Source organism: Artemia franciscana, chromosome 5, assembly GCF_032884065.1.
Source record: "Artemia franciscana chromosome 5, ASM3288406v1, whole genome shotgun sequence".
NCBI classification, from domain to species: domain Eukaryota; kingdom Metazoa; phylum Arthropoda; class Branchiopoda; order Anostraca; family Artemiidae; genus Artemia; species Artemia franciscana.
In genome coordinates this window covers 4,647,663-4,667,968 of record NC_088867.1, presented here as the reverse complement: position 1 = coordinate 4,667,968, position 20,306 = coordinate 4,647,663, and the positions used below count along the sequence as shown (strand labels likewise).

The window sequence follows — 20,306 nt, the reverse complement described above, 5'->3', positions numbered from 1 at the left end:
ACTTTCATATTAAATAAATCATATTCATATTAAAATTAAACTTATTTCATATTAAAATAAGAACTTATTTTGGTTAAAGCTCATTTGTGTGCCAATCTCTTTCCAGGTTTATAAGCATTAGAATTTTCATTAGGTTCGTGAAATAATTTCCAGGATTCTCTTTCCAGGGTTGTGATCTCTTTCCTGGAAAGAGATCAGAATCTTCATTAGGTTCGTGAAATAATTTCCAGGATTCTCTTTCCAGGTTTGTGATCTCTTTCCTTGAAAGAGACCGGAATCTTCATTAGGTTTGTAAAGTAATTGACGTAAATGGATCACAGCTATAATTTTGTAATAAAAGCGAAAAAATTAAAAGCAATTAGATCATTTCAAACGGGGCCAAGAGAGGTTTCCCAGCATCCCGATTAAGTATGGCTTTTTTGATAAATGTATTTCTTAATTTCAAACGCCCCCTGATAACTTGTATGAGACCTTTAATATGGGCAATTATGGTGGTACTATCAAACGGTATTGGGTGATCTGGGTTACATCAATCACATACGTATTGGGCCAAAACCAATTAAAACTTATTGGACCTTTGACGTTTTTACATTGGTTTTGTTGATTGACCATTTGTGTTCAAATAATCTTTTCTCTAATTGTTGGTGTTTCTATGTAATAATTCTATGTAATAGTTTCTATGGTCTAATTCCAATGTAAAAATAACCCCAAGAACAGGGAATTCTATAATTACCACTATCTAAAACGAGACTGGTTTTATCCTTGCTATAGTTGAAGCAACTCTATTTTGTTGGAACTTCAGAAGTGACATTAAGGCTTGGCCTTTGTAAAATTATTCCAAGTTTAAGATAAGATAATATTTATTTTCAAAAGGCTATCTATCACCAGCTCTAATAGAGCCGAATTCACTTCATGTGTCTAAAAAGAAAAAGCAAAACAAAGGAACAACTAATGCAGCTGAACAAAATTAGAAGAAACGCCAATCAAGCACAAAAATGGTCAAGAAAAAATTTTACGCAAATACAAAAGAAAAAAAGTCCTAGTACAAGAAATAAAATGACCTTTATCTGATTAATGGCAAAAACAGAAAGGGCGGGGGATAAAACAAAATCACATACTAAAAGAAAAACATCGCCGAATTTGCGTTCTATTCAAATACTGTAAAATACCAAAAATACAAACACCCAAAATCAAGTCAAATTAGCTGTTAAAATTAAATATTTACAATTAATAACAGTTAATTAGTGACAAATAAGTTTGTCACTCTGCTTTTAAATGTAAGGACACATTTTCTCTTCCTAAATTATTTTCTCTTCCTAAATTATTGTTTTTCTCTTCCTAAATTATTTTCTCTTCCTAAATTATCGTTTTTCTCTTCCTAAATTATTTTAAGTTTCTAAATTATTGTTTTTCTCTTCCTAAATTATTTTAAGTTTTTATTATCACCTTCCATAGGGGCACTGTGAGCTGAATATTGAGATGCTAACGCATTTTTTTTTCTTTTTTATTTGTGTTTCCGGTAAAAGACTCAACTAATTGGATGGGATACTAGTTGCAAAATAATGCACATTATAATGCCCTTGCAATGATTTAGTTATCTTAAGGCTTACTGAAGGCATTTTGGGTCTTATGAAAATAGATGAAGGTCTTGTGACAGATAATTTTGTTGCTCCAAAGCCTACTGAAGATATTTTGGGTTTCATGACAGTAAGATGACAGTCCCATAATAGATAATTTTGTTATCCTAAGGCATACTGAAGGTATTTTGGGTCTTATGACAGTAATATGACAGTGTAATGGCAAACAATTTAATTACGCTAATGCCTACTGAAGGTATTTCAGGTCTCATGACAGTAAGATGGCAGTCTTATAACAGATAATTCAGTTATCTTAAGGCATACTGAAGGTATTTTAGGTCTTAGGACAAGGTGCTATTTGATGCTGCATTTATGTAAAATGCCTCTGAAACTTTTGGAAATCAGAATTTACGAAGCTAATTTAACTTTTGAGCGAAAGCTTTCCTTCGAGGGGTTTTGCCACAGTAAAAATAATTTTGTATAATAATAATAAAAGTTCGTATGATATCACAAAGTGAGTTTCAGATGGTAAAATGCAATTGAAGATAGGCTACTCCAAAAACCAGCTTTTCTGTTAAAATGCTTTTAATGCCAACTAATTCACTTTGCATGGATATAGTACATAGTACAAGACATCATAGTACACATTAATGAGCCGTTTGTGAATCATTGAGCAAAAACTTTAACTATGTTTTTGAAAATGACTTTCAGTAATTACTAGTGTAGCCCTCTATTTAGATATCCAAAAGGCCTTCAGTGATTCTTTAAGGTTTGTGTTCAGTTTGTAATGGGGCTCAATGTGTTCAGTTTGTGATCGGGTTCAGTGTGTTCAGTTTGTGATGTGTTCAGTTTGTTCAAGGTTGTGATCTGCCATTTTGTGAAAAAAGGAGTAACTTGAACTTTAACTTTGCAGCAAATCTGTAAGTTGCACCAAAAGAACAAGATACTTAAATTACTGGATTCTTTAGTTTTTGGTCTATCCTTTTACTGAGCCAAATTTATTATGTTACTTTATCTTTTTTTTCGCTTAAGTAAGAAAAGTTTCCTGTTTTTGCATGTTTATGAAACTTTTTTAACGTATTCATCAGTCTAAAAAAGATAAAATTAAATTTTTTAAATTTTGATTTTTTTTTATGGATAAAACTCAGAATCCTGACTAAAGAATCTCAAGTTAGCAAATGATGCCAAAACTGTTGTCTCATGTTGAAAAATTAAAATCGCAGGACTGCAGAAAATAACATACCAAAAACTTGCACAGGAAGGATAATTCTACCGAGACCTTAGCGCAACCATCTTCAGTGGAGGAAAAAGAATAAAAAATATAGGTTAAAATTTCAAGGACAATATAACTCGACAAAACTTGAATAAAAGAAACCGTTTCTCAAGCAACAATTAAAAGATAAAAAGGTATTCTTTGTTGTCCTACGTTTTCTTGTTTTGTAATTTTAATCAAAATATTCAAATCCCTTGCATTTTTAATAAATCGTTCATCTGACTCAGACGTATTCACAAAGCTAGATTTGTTATTTTTTTCTTTTCACTCTCGTAATTTTGATTACAAGATCTGAAGTTTTGTTCTTGTAATTTTTGCCTTTTAAAAGCTGTTAGATCTTTAATTTTGGATACCGACTTAAAAGAATAATCCAAATATAGAACCATTTTGCTCACTCGTGGGAAGATATTTGAAAAAGCCATCCTAAGTTCCCTCCTTAGTCATTTTCATTCGAAAAATATTTTGCATGAAAATCAGTTCAGTTTCTGGCAGGATATGCATCAATGACGCTTGAGATTTCATTATATACTATTCAAAGGCCTTAGTCCAGTTGTGACACCTTTAAAAAAAAAAGTAAAATAAACCGTACATGATATTCTGCTTTGGAAAATTCAGAAAATAATGCGGGATAATAGTAATAATTGGCTTAAATCATGTTTTTGAGCAAATATTTCTATTTATCTATTTTAGCTGAATATTCGGTGATGTTTTTAGGTGTTCAACAATCACCGATCACCGTATCCAGGACTTTTGTTCTGAGGAGAGGGAGGGTTAAAAAACTTTAAAAACGCATCAAAAATTCGTTTATACGGATTTTTTTTACGTTTTCACGACTCAAACGTTCCGGGGGGAGATGGGGTAAAAAAAACTGTAAAGAACGCATCCAAAATTCTTTTATACGCATTTATGTTACGTTTTCACGGGTCGGCCAAACGTTTCGGGGGGGGGGGATCAAACCCCCTACCCCCTGGATACAGCCTCGAGGACAATTAAATAGCATAGTTCTGGTACTAAAATTGGCATATTCGATTTCAGATTACTGCAAGGATCTATTTTATGCCCTACAGTATTTAGTATATAATCTAATATAAATATAAATAATCTTTTATATGTAATGAAAAATTGGCTGGATATTATGAATCGATATTTGATTGAAGCCGTTCCCTAATCCACTTCTACTAGCTTGCAGTGCTAGTGTTGAGGTTATTGTCTTAGCTAACAATATTACAGGTGCGGTCAGTGAGGGAGGGACAAATTTGATAGAAAAAAAAACTTTTTTCGGTGTTTTCATTGAAAAATCCTTGCTTTGGAATTTTTATTGAATGCTGTTTTTTGGTATTTTATTTGAAAAAATCGACAAAACAAAAAAACTACCCCCCCCCTACCCTCCCTAGATTTTAAAAATGAATTCTCCTCATCTCCTATAAGTTCGTGAATTGGCACCCCCTGTGACGTTACTTTGATTCTGCTCATTCTGAGATCCGTGTTAGCTTTTAATGGAACTGTAATTGAAATGGCTAAAGTATGGTCTCTACATCCGCTTTCCTCGCTAATAATTTTCGACTCGGGGCAACTTTGTCTTGTTACTGTCTTAATCTTATAGTCTTCGAACGAGAAAAGATATCGGATATGTGATTGCACCAGGACCAAAAATGATCTTGAGATCTCCGAAGTCTCATCACCATCTTTAAAATGTTAGAAGAAGCCTAAAAAAATGTGTTTGTTTTTATCACTCAAGTACGCTGAAAATATTAACATTTTGTCCCTGCCTCCCTGGAAAATTTATATTTTTAAGACTAAAAATTAAAGCATGGGACGACCATGACATCGAAAGTCATGAAGTAGAAAGTATACCTCTCGTTAGATAACCAATAGCCGTAAATGTTAATGTATGATAAATGGCATATCTGTAAATGGGTTTTCATTTTCTGAGATATGATTCTCTAAACCGACAGAAGAAAAAAAGAATTAAAAAACTGATTTCGCTAAAAGAGGCAACTTTTAAAGAACAATTACTAAAAGCCAACAAATAAGAGAGAAAAAAGATAACCTAATTTGATGGTAAATGAAAGGTAGTGACAACCCTGCCTCTATGTTTATGACTGCTATGTTGATAATAATTCTAAAATGTTCTGAAGGAGTGTTAGTTTAGACAGCCATTGTTTGGTAGAGCTTTGGCGATAAGAAATAGCACTGCCATATCAGTATAAATCTTGATAAAACTGTGAATTAAATTATTACAAAAATTATGCTGATTTGTCTTACTGCAGATGTGTGAAAGACACTCAAGAATCTATCCTTGAACTTGGCAAAGAACATGATAAGAAAATTTACAGTGAACCTGAAGAAAAGAAGGGTAAGTTGATGCATCTCTTCTAAAATATGTACCCATGCACCTGTACAGGATGAGTCAGGGGGGAGGAGTTCCAATATCAAGAGTGTGGACAATAATCAATTTTCTATGGACTCGATTATACCCCCCTTCCCTCCCTTCATCTGCCAAAATCAATGCTTATGTATATTTTTGCATTTAGCTTTATTATATTAAATAAGCTTATTTTCTTATTTGTGTGGTAATACTTGTGATTGAGTATATTATTCCGGTTCCTTAATGGAATTTGTGAGTAACGAAATTAATGAATTTGTGATTAATGATCGTATTTTGTGAACCCCGATTCCTTTCTGTTTCTGGTTAGTGTTTGTTGCAGTTTCCAGGGGAAATTTTACACGGAGAAATTTGCTAGAATTCCTTTAGGAAATTCATTTTATATAGCTGAATTTTGCATGTGGAGATGTTGCGGCGGAATTGTCCGGAGAAAATTTTGAGCGAAGTTGGAATTGCCCAGTTTTTTCTCGTGGTGGAGGGGGAGATTTTCCGCCGAAGAAGTACTCTATTGGGGAATTTTTCGAAGGAATTAAACAGCCGAACTTTATTTGCGTGGATCCGGTTGAACCAGCGTTGCCATGGGAAAGCAAGTATATGACAACAAGCAAAGATAATTGGACGATGATGAAAATCGAAATATAATTAGTTAGTTTATATTTTACAGGGGATGCAACAAGAGAGCTAAGCCAAAAATCTAAATTTGCATTTATGAGCGTTACTATGAAATTTATTAATTATGGTAATGTAAAATAATTATAGTTCGCAAACCCTAACTAAAACCGGTGTCGGGGTAAGAGTCTCCCGTTCCGTTATAGCTCCTTATAAGTAATTATACATCCAATGGGAAGTTGAGGTTATGGGGACGCAATTAATGTTGACTGGGAATCCAATATTACATATTTGGATTGGTCCCCGTAAATAGGGGCAATTATCTTATAGCTCTTTGTTCTTGAAAGAAATGTTTAAAAAAAACCTTTGAAGAAAAAAAAAATGAAATTTGAAACAGAAATGTGTAAAACTCCTCAGAAATATTTTTTTTATCTGCCTTATAATTTGCTGCATGGGTTACATAATTACTAAGTTGCACAATATCATTCTAAAAAGAGAAATATTTTAATTAAAGTTATGAAGCAATATGCAGGTGTCTGCACAAGTATTTCTTTTTATCAGCCTTACGATCAATTGTGAAATTTAATAAAAGTTGAATTCAAACATTGATTGTAGAGGTCATTTGTGTGACTATGTATTGTGTCACTTGGCTTTCAAAAATCACCATGTTAATTGTTTCTTTTCTAAGTATTTCTACAATCAAGAGATGGAGACTTACTCAAGTCTCCTGGAGACTGCGATCAAGAGTGTAGGCTCTTTTTTTCGAATAAAAAAGACACAAACCCATAAGTGTCTTTAGAACGAAATGAGACTGAGATCTGATACTTTAACCACGTCAGAACAAAATGAATTTGCTCTGTCCAATTTATTGCTGTTAGCTTTTTTTCTAACTTCAAAAGATGGCAAAAGGAATTGTCATATTAAACGTTTCATTTTTAATTCTTTTACAATCGAAAAATGGAGAGACTCCAGTTATAGACTTTTTTCGAATAAAAAAGACAAAAAGCCACAAGTGTCTTCAGAACGCAATGACACTAAGATCTGATACTTCAACCACGTCAGAACAAAATGAAGCCCAAAAAGTTAATTTTTAGGCCAAACGTTCATACCCTCAGTGAGAGGCCTTTCGGATAAGTATGGACGTAATAAGTTAGATCTAAGGTTGCAATGTGGGTCTTGCAGGGAACGGGTAGTGAATTATGCATTCATATTACAGAAACGGTGGGGTCATTGGTTTTTAGGTATCTAAGCCTTGACAATGAGATTTGATAGTTGAGTGAATCAATCAGTTAAGCGTGTTGAGTCTTGAGGTTAGTTTATCAATAGACTTCAATTTCTTGGCTATAAAAATGCCCTTTGTGAGAGGGACTAGTCTCTATTTCCCTTGTTTTCAAGGATGTGTAGGTATACAATTGTGTTGTTAACTATTCATTGCTATATACAGTGTTCGAGGTTTTGTAATTTATATCAATAGGCTTAAGCCTAAGATTTATTTCCATGTTTAGTGTTGGTTTTAGTCATTTTTTTTTTTTTGGCTTGTTTGATTCATGTCAATTTTTTTTTTAGTTCAAGAAAAACCCGGCAAGAAGATGGCACCTGTCTCACCCAAAGGCTCTGATAAGCGTTCTCCTGGTCGTACAGCTGATCTGATGAAGAAGAATAATAAAGGAGAGACTGCACTTCATATTGCTAGTATCTTGGTAAGTACATTCCCCCTCATAAGAAAACAGAAGGAAGAAGAACGATCCATGGCTGCAAATCAACTTTACGCAGTTTTTATCAATATGGCTTATTTCAAACGCTGGAGGAATTTGATGAGCCGAAAATCCTATATAGGCCCCCCCCTAAAAAATAAATAAAATACTGGGTCCGTTGACTCTGAGAAAGCTTGTGCTATTTCTTGGAAACCTGTTAATATCTAACCCCAAGAGAACATAGTATATGACCCCCTGTATTTAAGTTTGTAAATAAAAGTGATACTCCAACCTAAGAACTATGTTTAACCATTCCTCCTTCCTCCTCAACGAAAAAGTGTAATTATTCTTTTCCATACCTTCAGCTAATTGGACGATTTTATAAATTAGTAATAAAGTCGACCAATAGGTCGACTTAACCCAAACAATAAACATTAAATTAACTTAACCTAAAGTTAACTTAAAAGTTAAATTAACCCAAACAATAAACATTAAATTAACTTAACCCAAAGTTAACTTAACTTAAGTTAATTAGCGACTAAGTTATTAGTTAATTTAGTTAATTAAGTCGTTAAGTCGTTAATTAGCCCAAACAATAAAGAAAGCTTCTCAGTGTTAAATGATTAGGATTAATCATTTAACAATCACTCTAGTTTCACTTGCACCGTCCGTCTAAGGAAACATCTTACCACAGTTTAGCTTTATATTTGTGCGCGAAAGTTGGTTCTCCATGGTGAAAATGATATTGACTTATCCAGCTTTTTCCACTCTATTTTTGAGTTCCAGAATCACTCCTGTTGAAGTCGTCGCTTCAAGCTTTCACAGATCACTACTAGACCTATAACTGACTGCAATCCGTGAATACGGCCGCTGGATTGTCGAATATGACTTCCCAGAGGTTTCAACGGACGTTCCTCTTTAGCAAAGGTTGTGCGCTTTCGGTTAAAAATTTTACTCCGAGTACCTCGAGATATTTCCAACAACAATGCAATACAAGAGAAAACTTCAAAATTATTTTAATAACGTTATCTGTAACTGCTTTCTTCGAACGTTGTAGGAAACTCATTAACCTTTCAGAAGCCAAAATGATCAACTTCGTTTATTAGAATAGCTGCCAAATGAAAAAGAAGATAGGTTACATTACTGGTTTGGTTAAGATATATGAACCGTCTGGTAAAAAAAAAAAGCATTTTCTCTTGGTATAATTTTTCTCCTTCTTTTTCTCTTTGTAATTTCATTTCTGGTTTCTGATGTTTCAGGCGATTTGCAAATTTTCTGAACATCATCGGAGCATTCTATGACAGCATGAGGTTTTATTTGGTTTTCGAGTGTTTCCTATTTCTTGTCAAATTTTGACTTTTACTTTAAATAATTTGTCGTCTATGTATTAAATGGCATAGCTATCACTTATGCAATTATATTGAGGCTTCTTTTTAAGGGACAATTGGGCAAAGTAAACGATCTTCTCAATCAGGGTGCAAATCCCAACGTAAAAGACAACGCTGGATGGACACCTCTTGTAAGTATTGTACACATTGGAGTCATTATACTATACAAAATTAAAACAGTTAAGTAGTTGTAATGACGTTAAAATGCTACAGACACCAAATAATACTAATTAAAGTGGTCTTCATGAGTCTCTTCTTCATAGTCAGAATGCACCTTATGTATATGGAGAAAAGAGAAAAATTATAGAATGCCATTGGAGGTAATGTGATGTGGCCATAGTGATATTGAAGCCTGTGCTCCACTCCCCAATTAAACAGCCTATTCAAATTACGACTCGTATGGTTGTGTCCTTATAACCAACCGAATTGTCCAGGGAAGAATAAAGCTCTCGTTGGAAATCTCTTTTTGACGTGTCTACTCACTTGTCACTTACATACATTACTACTCACAGACCACCGCGCTTGGCGCGAGGTTGGGAGAGGGAGAAAATCTATTAAGTATAAATGAACTGGCAACTTCATCTATACTTAAAACCGGCTTAATCTTTAAAGTGAGGCATCCTGATATCTTTTGTCATAGGAGATATGTCAACAATAATATATGAGAAGTAACCCTCCTAAAATAAAGATCTTAGTGAAACTTCCAAAACGTGAAACTTAGGCTAGGAGATAAAATATTGGTACTTGTAAACTGTAAGAACCGTTCTATGTATCTTCTAAAATGCTAAACTGAACTGAACTGCAGAGAGAAACTTTTTACTTTTACCAGAGCTTTCTGCCTCATACTGCTTTCCCAATTGGGGATGCCATTGGGACTGAATCCTAAACTGAACTGAACTACATAGAGAGAAACTTTTTACTTTTACCAGAGCTTTCTGCCCCATACTGCTTTCCCAATTGGGGATGCCATGGGAAATGCGCAAAACCACCTTGTCAATCTAATCAAAGAGTATCCACCCTTTTTTAACCCCACATGATCAAGCGGTCAAAATTCGTTGTCTAGCCAGTGAGATGACTCATCCCCAGACGTGGGTTTTCAGACACAAACTAATTAGCAAATAAGCCAAAAAAAAGGAAAAATGAGTTTAAAGAAGGTAAAAAAGGACAAAAGAACATTTTGCTAATAGTTAGGGCCATAAGTGAAAAATTGAGTTTAGAGAAAAAGTAATAATAATTTGCAAATAAAACATTTATCTGATAATTAGGGACAGGGGCCCAACAAATGCCCGAATAGTCAATCATTTGCATTTATTTCACGGGAAATTTAAGTCATCATTCGGGATTTTACATGTAATATAGGATCCTGCCTTATTAAATACCCTATATGTAAGATTAGCCTAAACTCTATATGTAATAGAGAAATTTGTTAAATAGTCTAAATTAGATCTGCTTAAAAAGAAGTATTCTGCCACATTTGGCTATCAATTTTTATGATTATAGCATGAGGCTACTGTGCGAAGTCATTTGTCAGTTGTTGAGGCTCTCTTAGGCGCAGGAGCTCATCCAGACACTCCTGGTGGTGATTCATTAGAAACATCGTTGCATGAAGCAGCACTGGCCGGGCTTGTGTCTGTAGTGGAACTACTCAGGACTCATGGAGCTGATCCATCCGTACGAAATATACGGGGTAAAACTCCATTGTGAGTATTTCTGTCTTGTTTTTCTATTTTATTTATGTGTTCTTCTATCTGCCTTGATTAATATCTGTTTGACACTTATTCAAAGAATAATCCATTTTAGAGATTTATGCTTTATGCGATTTGTACGATTCTACCTTTATGTTTGTCTTTTCTTTATCTTTGATAAGAAAAAGATTTCATTGATAGCCTTAGATCAGGGATATCAAATACCCCTACTGATCATGATTGACCCTTGGAGCATTTATATGCCATCCCCCTGCCATCTTCAAATATTGCGATTTTTCAAAAATTTCCTTTAATATCCACTTTGCCGTTTTCAGGACCCCTTCCTCTACTCCTTGTAAGTGGTCCTTGATCTACATGGGAGAACTTCATTGGGAGTATTCATGATCCCTGTGTATGTTTTTTGGTGTCTTGCTTTTCTGTAGTTTAATTGTCTCAACATGAGCCGACAATTTTGGTTCTCTGTCGATTGCTAAGATCGAGCTTAATCCATCTACCTGATTAATTTTTTGAAATTTGCCAATTCATTTTTAAGACTGAAAAAACATGTTGAAAATATGCAAAAATAGGGAAACTTCCGTATTTTTAACCAAGTTTATGTCATTCATTGAGAAAAATCATAAATAATGTCATTATGTAATAGGTCTGCTTAGGACATTAGGTGGTCAATGTGGCTAATGACCTGGGTTAGGTCATTCTCAAAGAAAAGCGCAAGTGATGTAAATTCTGAGTTAGGTACGATCAGATCATTTGGTCAATGATCTGAATTAGATTATTATCTAAGAAAAAGCTTAAGTAATATCAATTGGGGTTAAGTCTGATTATTTCAGGTTGATGATCCTTTTAGAAAAAACATAAGTAATATCAATTGGGGCTAGGTCTGATTATGTAATTAAGTTGGGTTAGGTGTTTTTTTTTTTGCTCTTTGAAACATCTGGGGTAGATCTGATCTGGCTATTAAGTTGATAACCTGGGTTAGGTCATTCTTTTAGAAAAAGCATAAGTAATATCAATTGGGGTTAGGTCTGATTATGTCGTTGGGTTTTATGACCTGGGTTAGGTCATTCTTTTAGAAAAGGCTCAATTAATGCCAATTGGGGTTAAGTCTGATTATGTCTGTGGTTGAAGACTTTGGTTTGTTCATTCTCTTTGAAAAAGCTGGATTAGGTCTGATCCGGCTATTAAGTTGATGACCTGGGTTAGGTCATTCTATTAAAAAAAAGTATAAGTAATATCAATTGGGATAAGGTCTGTGTATGTCATTTAGTTGATGACCTGGGCCAGGTCCTTTTCTCTGAAAAATTGGTTTAGGTCTGATCAGGCTATTAAGTTGATGACCTGGGTTATGTCATTCTTTTAGAAAAAGCATTAGTAATATTTGACCCTAAAAAAACTGACCCATTTCTGTGGTTGCTTGAATTATACCCTTGACCGATCATTAGGTCCATGACCTTGGTTTGGTCATTTTCCAAGAACAAGCATAAGTAATATCAATTTTGAATTAGGTCCATTAGATAGTTCTTTTCTAACGAATCTATTAATAGAAGTATTTTGTCCTTTTGGTAGAATTTCTGGCTTTAGACTGGTCGGAACATGAATCTTGTAAAAAAAAATCCATGTAAGTTTTCAAAATTATTTTGTCATCGTTTTTAGGTATTTTGCTCATATTTGGTAATACGTCCATATCGTGTCCTAGGCCATCGTATCCATATACGCCCACAACAACTAGGCTATGAGAAATATACAGATGTAGAATTTCAAATTTGTAATTAGTTTATTTGAAAAATCCAATAATTAAATTCATCTCCCTGGTAGAATTGTTTATTTTTTGTTTGAGCATGTCCAAACAGGATGCTTGGCTTTTGGAGCTGTAATCTGGTAATTGTGGTATCAGTTACGTGTTTGAATAACAAAATAAGCAAATAAACACGACTCCCTGTGACCATTCTTCTCGGACAAAATGCAAAATTTCTCATTTTTGCATATGAAGATTTGCAACCTGTGCGATAGGGTTCTGTTCTATGATATGCTATCTTTGATGGTGTAATTATCACCCACCCTTTTTGGGGGGTTTTTGGCACTTCTCCAAAAATCCGGTAAATTCTCTCGGGCTCGTTTATTTTTTAGTTTTAGTTATATTTTTAGTAAACAAAATCAAAGTCCCCATGAAGCGCTGATATATTTTGTTATATACTAGGCATAAATTGTTATCAAAACTCTAGTTTTAAAGTGTCGGTTATTATTAGTGCGATTTACCGTTCGTTACCACCAGCTGTTTGAGTATAATTATTTTTAAAAGGCCCTCATTATTAACTTGATAATAAAGAATGATTACTGTAGTAAAGTACTGCTATGTATTTAAATTTACATATTTAAATTTACTTCAACGTTACCGTTACTTTACTCTAACGTTAATTTACTTTAACGGTTGGTATTTGTGTTGCGATAGCAACACCTTGGTTTTGTCCTTTTTTTTTTCTATGCCGCCGATGTCGGCTTATTCCTGGAAACTGGTAAGGGTCTACCCTGTGCGGTTTTTATGGAAAGTGTGGACCTGAGGCCAGATTCAGAACTCTTGCCTGGGGCCAAAAAGGATGGTTTTTGTTTGTCCACTAGCCAGAGCCTATGGTGTGCGAAGTGAAGTGGAGTTATGTAGCCTATGTCAGAGAGGAGTGTGCAGCCAAGCTTTCGTTTCATCAAACCATGTTTCTGCTTTCGAGTGGAAAGCCACGTTCTAGCAGGCAAGCAGGCACGCACCACTATCAAATTGAAGATGGACTAAAATCTATAAGTGTTAAATATATGCGGCAGTTACCCGGCCCCACAGCCAATATATGTTCTTTGAGTGATATATAGAAAAATTTACAGAAGCAAAGAAGCGGCATTTTCCCACGGGTCCGAAAGTGCTGCCGTGAATTTGGCTGGGTTTATCATTTGTATTTTCGGACTTGGGATTGAGGTAGAGAAATGTTATCAGATGTACCTCTTAAACTTTACAACTTCTGTCATTGCTAAAGAAATTGGAGCCTATCCTTTAATCCTTTCTAAGTGGTGACGTTAGAAAGTTGGCCTACGGCAAAAAAAAATCAACATTTGAACTAAGACAGATAGAACTTTTTTTTCGATGGCAATCGAAAGCTCTTGATGAACTGATCAAAGCATATGTCATCCATTTTTTGATACAAAATTCCTTCATGAGATATACTAGTTTGAAAGTTTCAAGGGGTTGACAAATTCAGTAGTAGGGTACACACTGAAACCAAAAATAAGCCGATACCAATTGTGAGACATGTAGGGAACTTGTAAGGAAAGGTCAGCTGTTAGCTCATAAGCATATTCGGCAGTGAGGGGTTTGCAAATTTTGCTATTTGGTGTACCTATTATTTGTTTCCAGTGTATTTGATGATAAGACCGAGTTGGTTCCAGTGGTAAGATATGTAGGGAACTTGTAAGTAATAATTGTCTGTTAGGCTACAGTCATCTTTAGTGAAGAGGGGTTTGTAACTTTTGCTAGTTGGTGCAGCCTACCCATACTCACTGTAACCTAGAATTAAGTGTTTACGCAAGGGCACAAACGATAACGTAAAACCACGAGGCAGTTTCGCAATAATTAATAGAGTGTCATCTATGGTATTTTGATCCTAAAAAGTTACGGATAGCTTTATAATACCGACTAGATTATATAAGATATTATTCCAAGTCTTGATCCGTCACGATGTCTATGATTGAAAAGGATAAAGTTCAACTGGCTGCAAAGTCAATTTAGTCCCTTCTTTCGATATTCTTTTGTTATTGTTGTTTTTTCAACGCTGAGGAATAGCCTTTGATCATGTGATTACTGATCGCGTTCTTCTTTGAACATAACGTCTTAAAAGCTTCGATAGCCTGACAACTTCAGCGTTTTAATCGATAGCAAAGAAACAAAACCAAAGTGTTGCTTTCGCAACGCTTTATTCGGCGAAGACGGACAAAGGTTGCCGCAACACTTCACGTTGCTCAGGCAACGTGGGTCTAGTTTAAATTTACTTCAGTGTTCAAAATTTAGTTCAACTTTGTTATTTTCATAGTTTTCCATTGCGCCAGATTAATACTGAAGGTGAAACTAGAGAGCAAATGTTAATTTTTTTTTTTTTTTTTTTTTTTTTTTTTTTTTTTTTAGAATTTTAGTTTTACTTTGCCCGGTACCAGTTAAGCTAGGACCCAGTTTTGAATTTCAAGTTTGGCAAAAAATGGTTTTTGGTTCTGTAATCACTTTCTGGTCAGAAAAGAAGATGAGAACTTTTAGCCTTCTTAGCATTATTTCTTAGAAAATAAAACAGGCTGGTAACATTGTTTCAATAGTTCACTCGTGGCTTCCGAGACTCTCGGGGTGGGGGGGGGGGTTGTTTTTATTGTAAAGTCGATCTTGAATATTTAAAAAGCTATCATATATGAAGATAAATGAATTTATTTTTTTAAGAATATTATGGCAATAAAAGTTAGCAGTGTCTGTGGTATGTTCTTTAGCTAAAGTTTTTTTTTTTTTTTTCAAAAAAATTCAAGATTCTTAACCATTAATCATTTTAAGTGTGCATTGTTGGGAGGTCAGCTCTGTTTTTGTCGTTTCTTTAATTAATTTTTGAATTAAACTTGTTACAAAGAAATTTCTGTAAATATATTTTTTAAAGAAGTTGTTTAATTGAAAGAACTAGAATTTTTGCCTTTTTTAAGAACGTATACCAGATAATGATTGGCTGATCCAGGGGGGGGGGGCGCCAAGTTTTTTCTGGCGCCCTCATTCCGTGTTTTTGTTCTGTTTTTCACCCTTTTTAAAAAATAAACTTGTCATTTTGATCAATTATTGGCACTCTTGTCACGTCCCCTCCCCTTCCAAGGTTTTGCTCTAAATCACCCTTTGCCTATTTACCCAAGTTTATCATTATCAAACACATTAAACACAATTTATCATTATAAAATATGAAATTTTGAATGTGAAAAATATTTAGCACGTAAACTAGTGTGCGAACCTCTGTAGAAAAGCACTATCTATGATATCAGTGAGACCCATGAGCTAGGGGGAAAAGGATTGGTGAGATACCACAGAAACCTAGGGATTTTGTCATAACCTGCATTAGTTTGATGTAGGTTTTATTTTCTTTTTGTTATTTTGAGGGATTTCTTTCCCTCTCCCCTTCAGAATGAATCCTACCCTTTGCCGAACTTCGTTATTCAAATGTCTCTTAATAATAGACTCATTGGATATTTCTCTATCCGAAAAAAACATTCTTTTTTCGTAGCTTTTATTTATGTAGTGTAAAACTTTCTGAGTTACTGTAAAGCTAGATTTTTAGAGCATGAACTTAAAAGAATTGTCTTTTTATTTATTCTTAGATTATTTTTTTTGCTTTTAGGGATTATGCTCAAAGTGAGGTAGTTAAAGTGGCCATGAAGAAAAATGTTATCTCAAAACAGTATCTAGCATGGAGGCCGGCCTTTTACGACGCTTATTCAACCTTAGTATGTTTTCATCAACTCAGCAAAACTGATCAGAAGGAGTTGAATAGCCTTTGTTCCTCCCTACAAGTAAAAACTGCTGCAAGTTTCAGGTTAGTAACTCGTTTAGACTCCAAAAGTTGAATTTAGATCTTGAAAATCTAGCGATATACCAACGATTGTGTATATAGCATTCCTCTATAACCTTCTAAGCGTGCAAAAAAAAATTGTAAAGGAATTAGAATTCAAACGGGATTTTTCTTACGGTTATGTATCAAAAGGTGTGGATCCATCCCAGACGCCCGATTGAGTACGGATACACAGTACCGTCTATGACTATTGACCTATTGTTAATTATTTTCTATAAAAATTAGACGAGATGGCTTAATAATTAGGCTGACGAAAAGATATTAATAAGCGAATCCAACCCTTTTTCTTCCCACGGTGGTTGGACTACATGACCACCGGAAAAACACTCACTTTGTGTGAATTCTTGTCTACATCTAGGGTATCTTTTCGCTAGATGTACAAAAAAAAACTAGAGTTCAAGGCCCTCCGCCCTTATTCCTTCCCCGCAGAGGCTAAAAAGCCTTGGACCCTGAAAATGCATAAATAGGACATTGAATGCCACTTTTTACCAAGTGTGGTCAAACAACTCGTAGATACCCTAGCCCCCTCACCCTCCCTTCAAATTCAGACCCTTTAGGAACCCCGTTCTCTCAAAAGAAAAAAATGACATCAATTTTTTAGTGAGATCCAAAAACCCTGCCTAGTAGGTGTCCTGATAAATAGAATTTAAGGACCTCATCTCCCTAGTAAGGTCGGATCTTGTTCGAACCCCGAAAAGGTAAAGTGTTGTTTGTTCTAGCAAATTTTGCTAAAAACATAAAATCTATTTTGATCGATGCACTGGGAGGAGGCCCTCCTCCCCAACAGGATTGGTAGAATTGGTTTTGGAACTGGAAAAACGATAAGTTAAAGACTAACTCTTGCTCTTAATCTCGGTTGAGTTTGGCTGAGATCCGACATCCTTTTTGAAAGAATGTATGAGCCACAATAAGGTTTCCATTAATCCTCCCCTACAATGGTCGAATTGATCCCTGCCTTTAAAAGGCGCATAAGGCATTTACTACGAAGTTTTGGTGAGATCTGAAAAAGCTCTTCTATATATTGATACGTAGACTCGAGTTTAGTTTATTTTTGGCCCTGGTGGCCATGAAGCCTAACTAGGATAATAGGCTCCAAAAGTTGAAATTAGATCTTGGGAATCTAACGATATACCAGCGATTGTGTATATAGTATTTCTCTATATCCTTCTAAAGGTGCAACAAAAAATAGTAAAGGAATTAGAATTCAAATGGAATTTATCTTATGGATATGGATCACAAGGTGTGGATCCATCCCAGCCGCCTGATTGAGTACGGATACACAGTATCGTCTATGGCTATTAACCCATTGTTGATTATTTTGTATAAAAAATTCTAAGAAGTGGCCTAATAATTAGGCTAACAAAAAGATATTCATGCGCTAATCCAACTCCACTCTTTCCCACGGAGGTTGGACTGCATGACAACCGGAAAAACACTGACTTTGTGTGAATTCTTGTCTACATCTGGAGTAACTTTTCGCTAGATGTACTAAAAACAAGAATTCAGGAGCCTCCTCCCTTATTCCTCCCCCAAAGAGGCTAAAAAAGTGCTGGACTCTGAAAAAGCATAAATAGGACATTGATTGCCACTTTTTTTTACCAAGTGTGGTCCAACAACTTGTTTCATAGATACCCCAGCCCCCCTCACCCTCCCATGGAATTCCGACTCTTAAGGAACCCCTTTCTCTCAAAAGAAAAAAAGGAAACAAGTACGACATCTGATCTTATCGATGTTGATAAATTCAACGCTGGATCCAGAGGAGAAGTAGACGGTCTCTTGGTCAGAACTACTCTACAAAATTGATGGGAATCGCATACAAATGCGATAGTTGTATAAAACACGTACTTTTTGGTTATGCAATGGCTGTATGAAACTTCCTTTGTAGTTTGTGGGGTGAGGGGTATTTTATATGCTTAATGCTTAGCTTGTTTGACTTGTAATTTTACTACTTTATGTTACATTTTTAGTGATAAAGTGACCCACTTAGTTGTCCGAGCAAGCCATGGTTGTGTTGAAGCTTCAGTCGAGATCTATATAGCCATTGCAAAAGGTCTGTGGATTGTTGAAGAATCGTGTAAGTTATTTTTTCTCTTTTTTGTGTGATGCTCGCTTACAGCTGTGCATAAAGAGAATTGATTAAAAATGACAATAATACTCTTTGTCATCCTTTGAGCCCTTTAATGTTTTTTGTTGTTATAGTAATAATAATATAGTTAGTATAATAATATAGTTAGTAATATAATTAGTAATAATATATAATATACAAAAAAAAAACATATAGCCATATAATATAGTCAAAATATTGTTAGCAATAATAATATAGTATAGTAATAATAATATAGTTAATAATAAGTTATAGTAATATAGTAATAGTCAATAGAGTACAAAGGGCGTCAAAATGAAAATATTTTGTGTCCTCTGGACCCATCTTAGATCCATTTATACATGGAAAACCGAGATTTTGTACGGTTTTCCCTATAGCTATTTAAATACTATGGAGTTTTTTGGGTAGTACCAAATTTGGTCAGCGGTGCCACGTCCAACCGTTAAGGAGTGAAGCTTTGAATATATTGGGTTGGAAGATGAGCGTTCGTAGCTGTTTTGGCCTCAAGTACAATGAATACTACAGTGAGTTGTAAAAATGAATTTAAACTGTATTGGTGGTAGATGGAACTTTTCAGTTTAACTATTTTTGCTATGATAATGGATCTACTGATACAATTTTTATACTTAAAATACAATAATGTTCTTAGCTGATTTTCTCTCAAGATATCGTCATCTATTCCTCTCTATTAATAAGGCTTAGATAAGAAGGCAGAAGTAAAATATTCCTCGGAATCTTTAGGGTTAATACCCCAAATGAAAGATATAACTTGTAGAATGCATAGAAATTAAAGTTGTTCTGCGTGAACAAATTTGTTTTTTCGCTCTTATATATTTGTGACTCTTGTATGAAAAATAATGTTTTCCCATATTGTCCTAAAGTATCTAATACTTTATCCTTATCTAAAAACGTAATAAAGACAATCCAAACAACTATCCAAAAAAAGGTAAATGACATGGCGTTGGGCTATACAGCCCCTAACTGCGGTTCTGATTTCTGTTTCATGACCCTTCAGCCTGCAAGTCCAATAAGGAGCCAGCCATCCTGGGCTTTTGCGTACCTTTCCTGTTTACCTTCCTCGGATTCCTTCAGATACCCATTTGGAGGCGAGGCGACTCTTGTTAAGCTTATAAAGTCATGCTACTAACTCCCATTCTAAACCAAATACTCAGTAAAACCAGGACTCGATTCCTTGTTCGCATGGACGAAGGATATCAAGTCTAGTGTGCCAACCACTCGGCTAGGATGGCTCAAACAACCATAGACCTGTTGCTATTTTATCAACTGCTTCTAAAGTTTTGAAAAGATAATCAAAAGTAGACTTTCATTTTTGACATCTAGTAAGTTTTTTCTCCAACTCACTATGGAGATTTAGTGATAAATCAACGGAGCAACTACTACTACCGCTAACAACTCACCGCAGCACCGAGCCACCTGAGGCCAACACAGCTACGAACGCTCCTCCAAAGTATCTCTCTCTACACCCTCCCAGGAAGTTCCCATTTCCTTTAAATCTTTCTGTCTGACTTCCTCCCACCCCAATCGCTGAAAACATGCTTTCTGTTTAGCCCTAGACGGTTGGCCGAAAAGGACGATCTTCGGCAATCTGTAATCCCTCATCCGCAAAATGTACCCTAGCCATCTCAACCTTTGTCTCATTATAGCCTTAGAAAGCGGGAATGAACCACACTTTTTGTAAAGCCTACTGTTTGAAATACGGTCACTCAGCCAGGTGCCCAGAACAATCTGTAGGCAATTTCTTAGGAAAACATCTAGTAAATCTTCATCATCTTTTCGGAGAGCCCATATTAACTTTTGAAAAATCACCTGAGCCTAGGCTATTCTATTTTTAACATCTTCACTGCTTCCACTGTCTTTACTAATAATACTACCAAAGCAAGTGAAGCTGTCCACCTGATCAATCGTTTCGCTACCCAGCGTCACCTTTTCA

General features: G+C 35.1%; 1 protein-coding gene across 2 annotated transcripts in view; it reads left to right on the top strand.

Annotated features, from left to right (window-relative positions):
- Positions 1-20,306, top strand: part of LOC136026906 (BRCA1-associated RING domain protein 1-like) — a 128,245-nt gene that overhangs the window by 96,613 nt on the left and 11,326 nt on the right. The window contains exons 3-8 of one of the 2 annotated variants that reach the window (XM_065703729.1): positions 5,121-5,206; positions 7,412-7,545; positions 8,978-9,058; positions 10,428-10,627; positions 16,021-16,215; positions 18,219-18,325. The exons of the other annotated variant lie outside the window; for it this stretch is intronic. Of the exons in view, the coding sequence (XP_065559801.1) occupies positions 5,121-5,206; positions 7,412-7,545; positions 8,978-9,058; positions 10,428-10,627; positions 16,021-16,215; positions 18,219-18,325 (803 nt within the window). The remainder of the gene's footprint in view (positions 1-5,120; positions 5,207-7,411; positions 7,546-8,977; positions 9,059-10,427; positions 10,628-16,020; positions 16,216-18,218; positions 18,326-20,306) is intronic. 2 annotated transcript variants of the gene reach the window in all.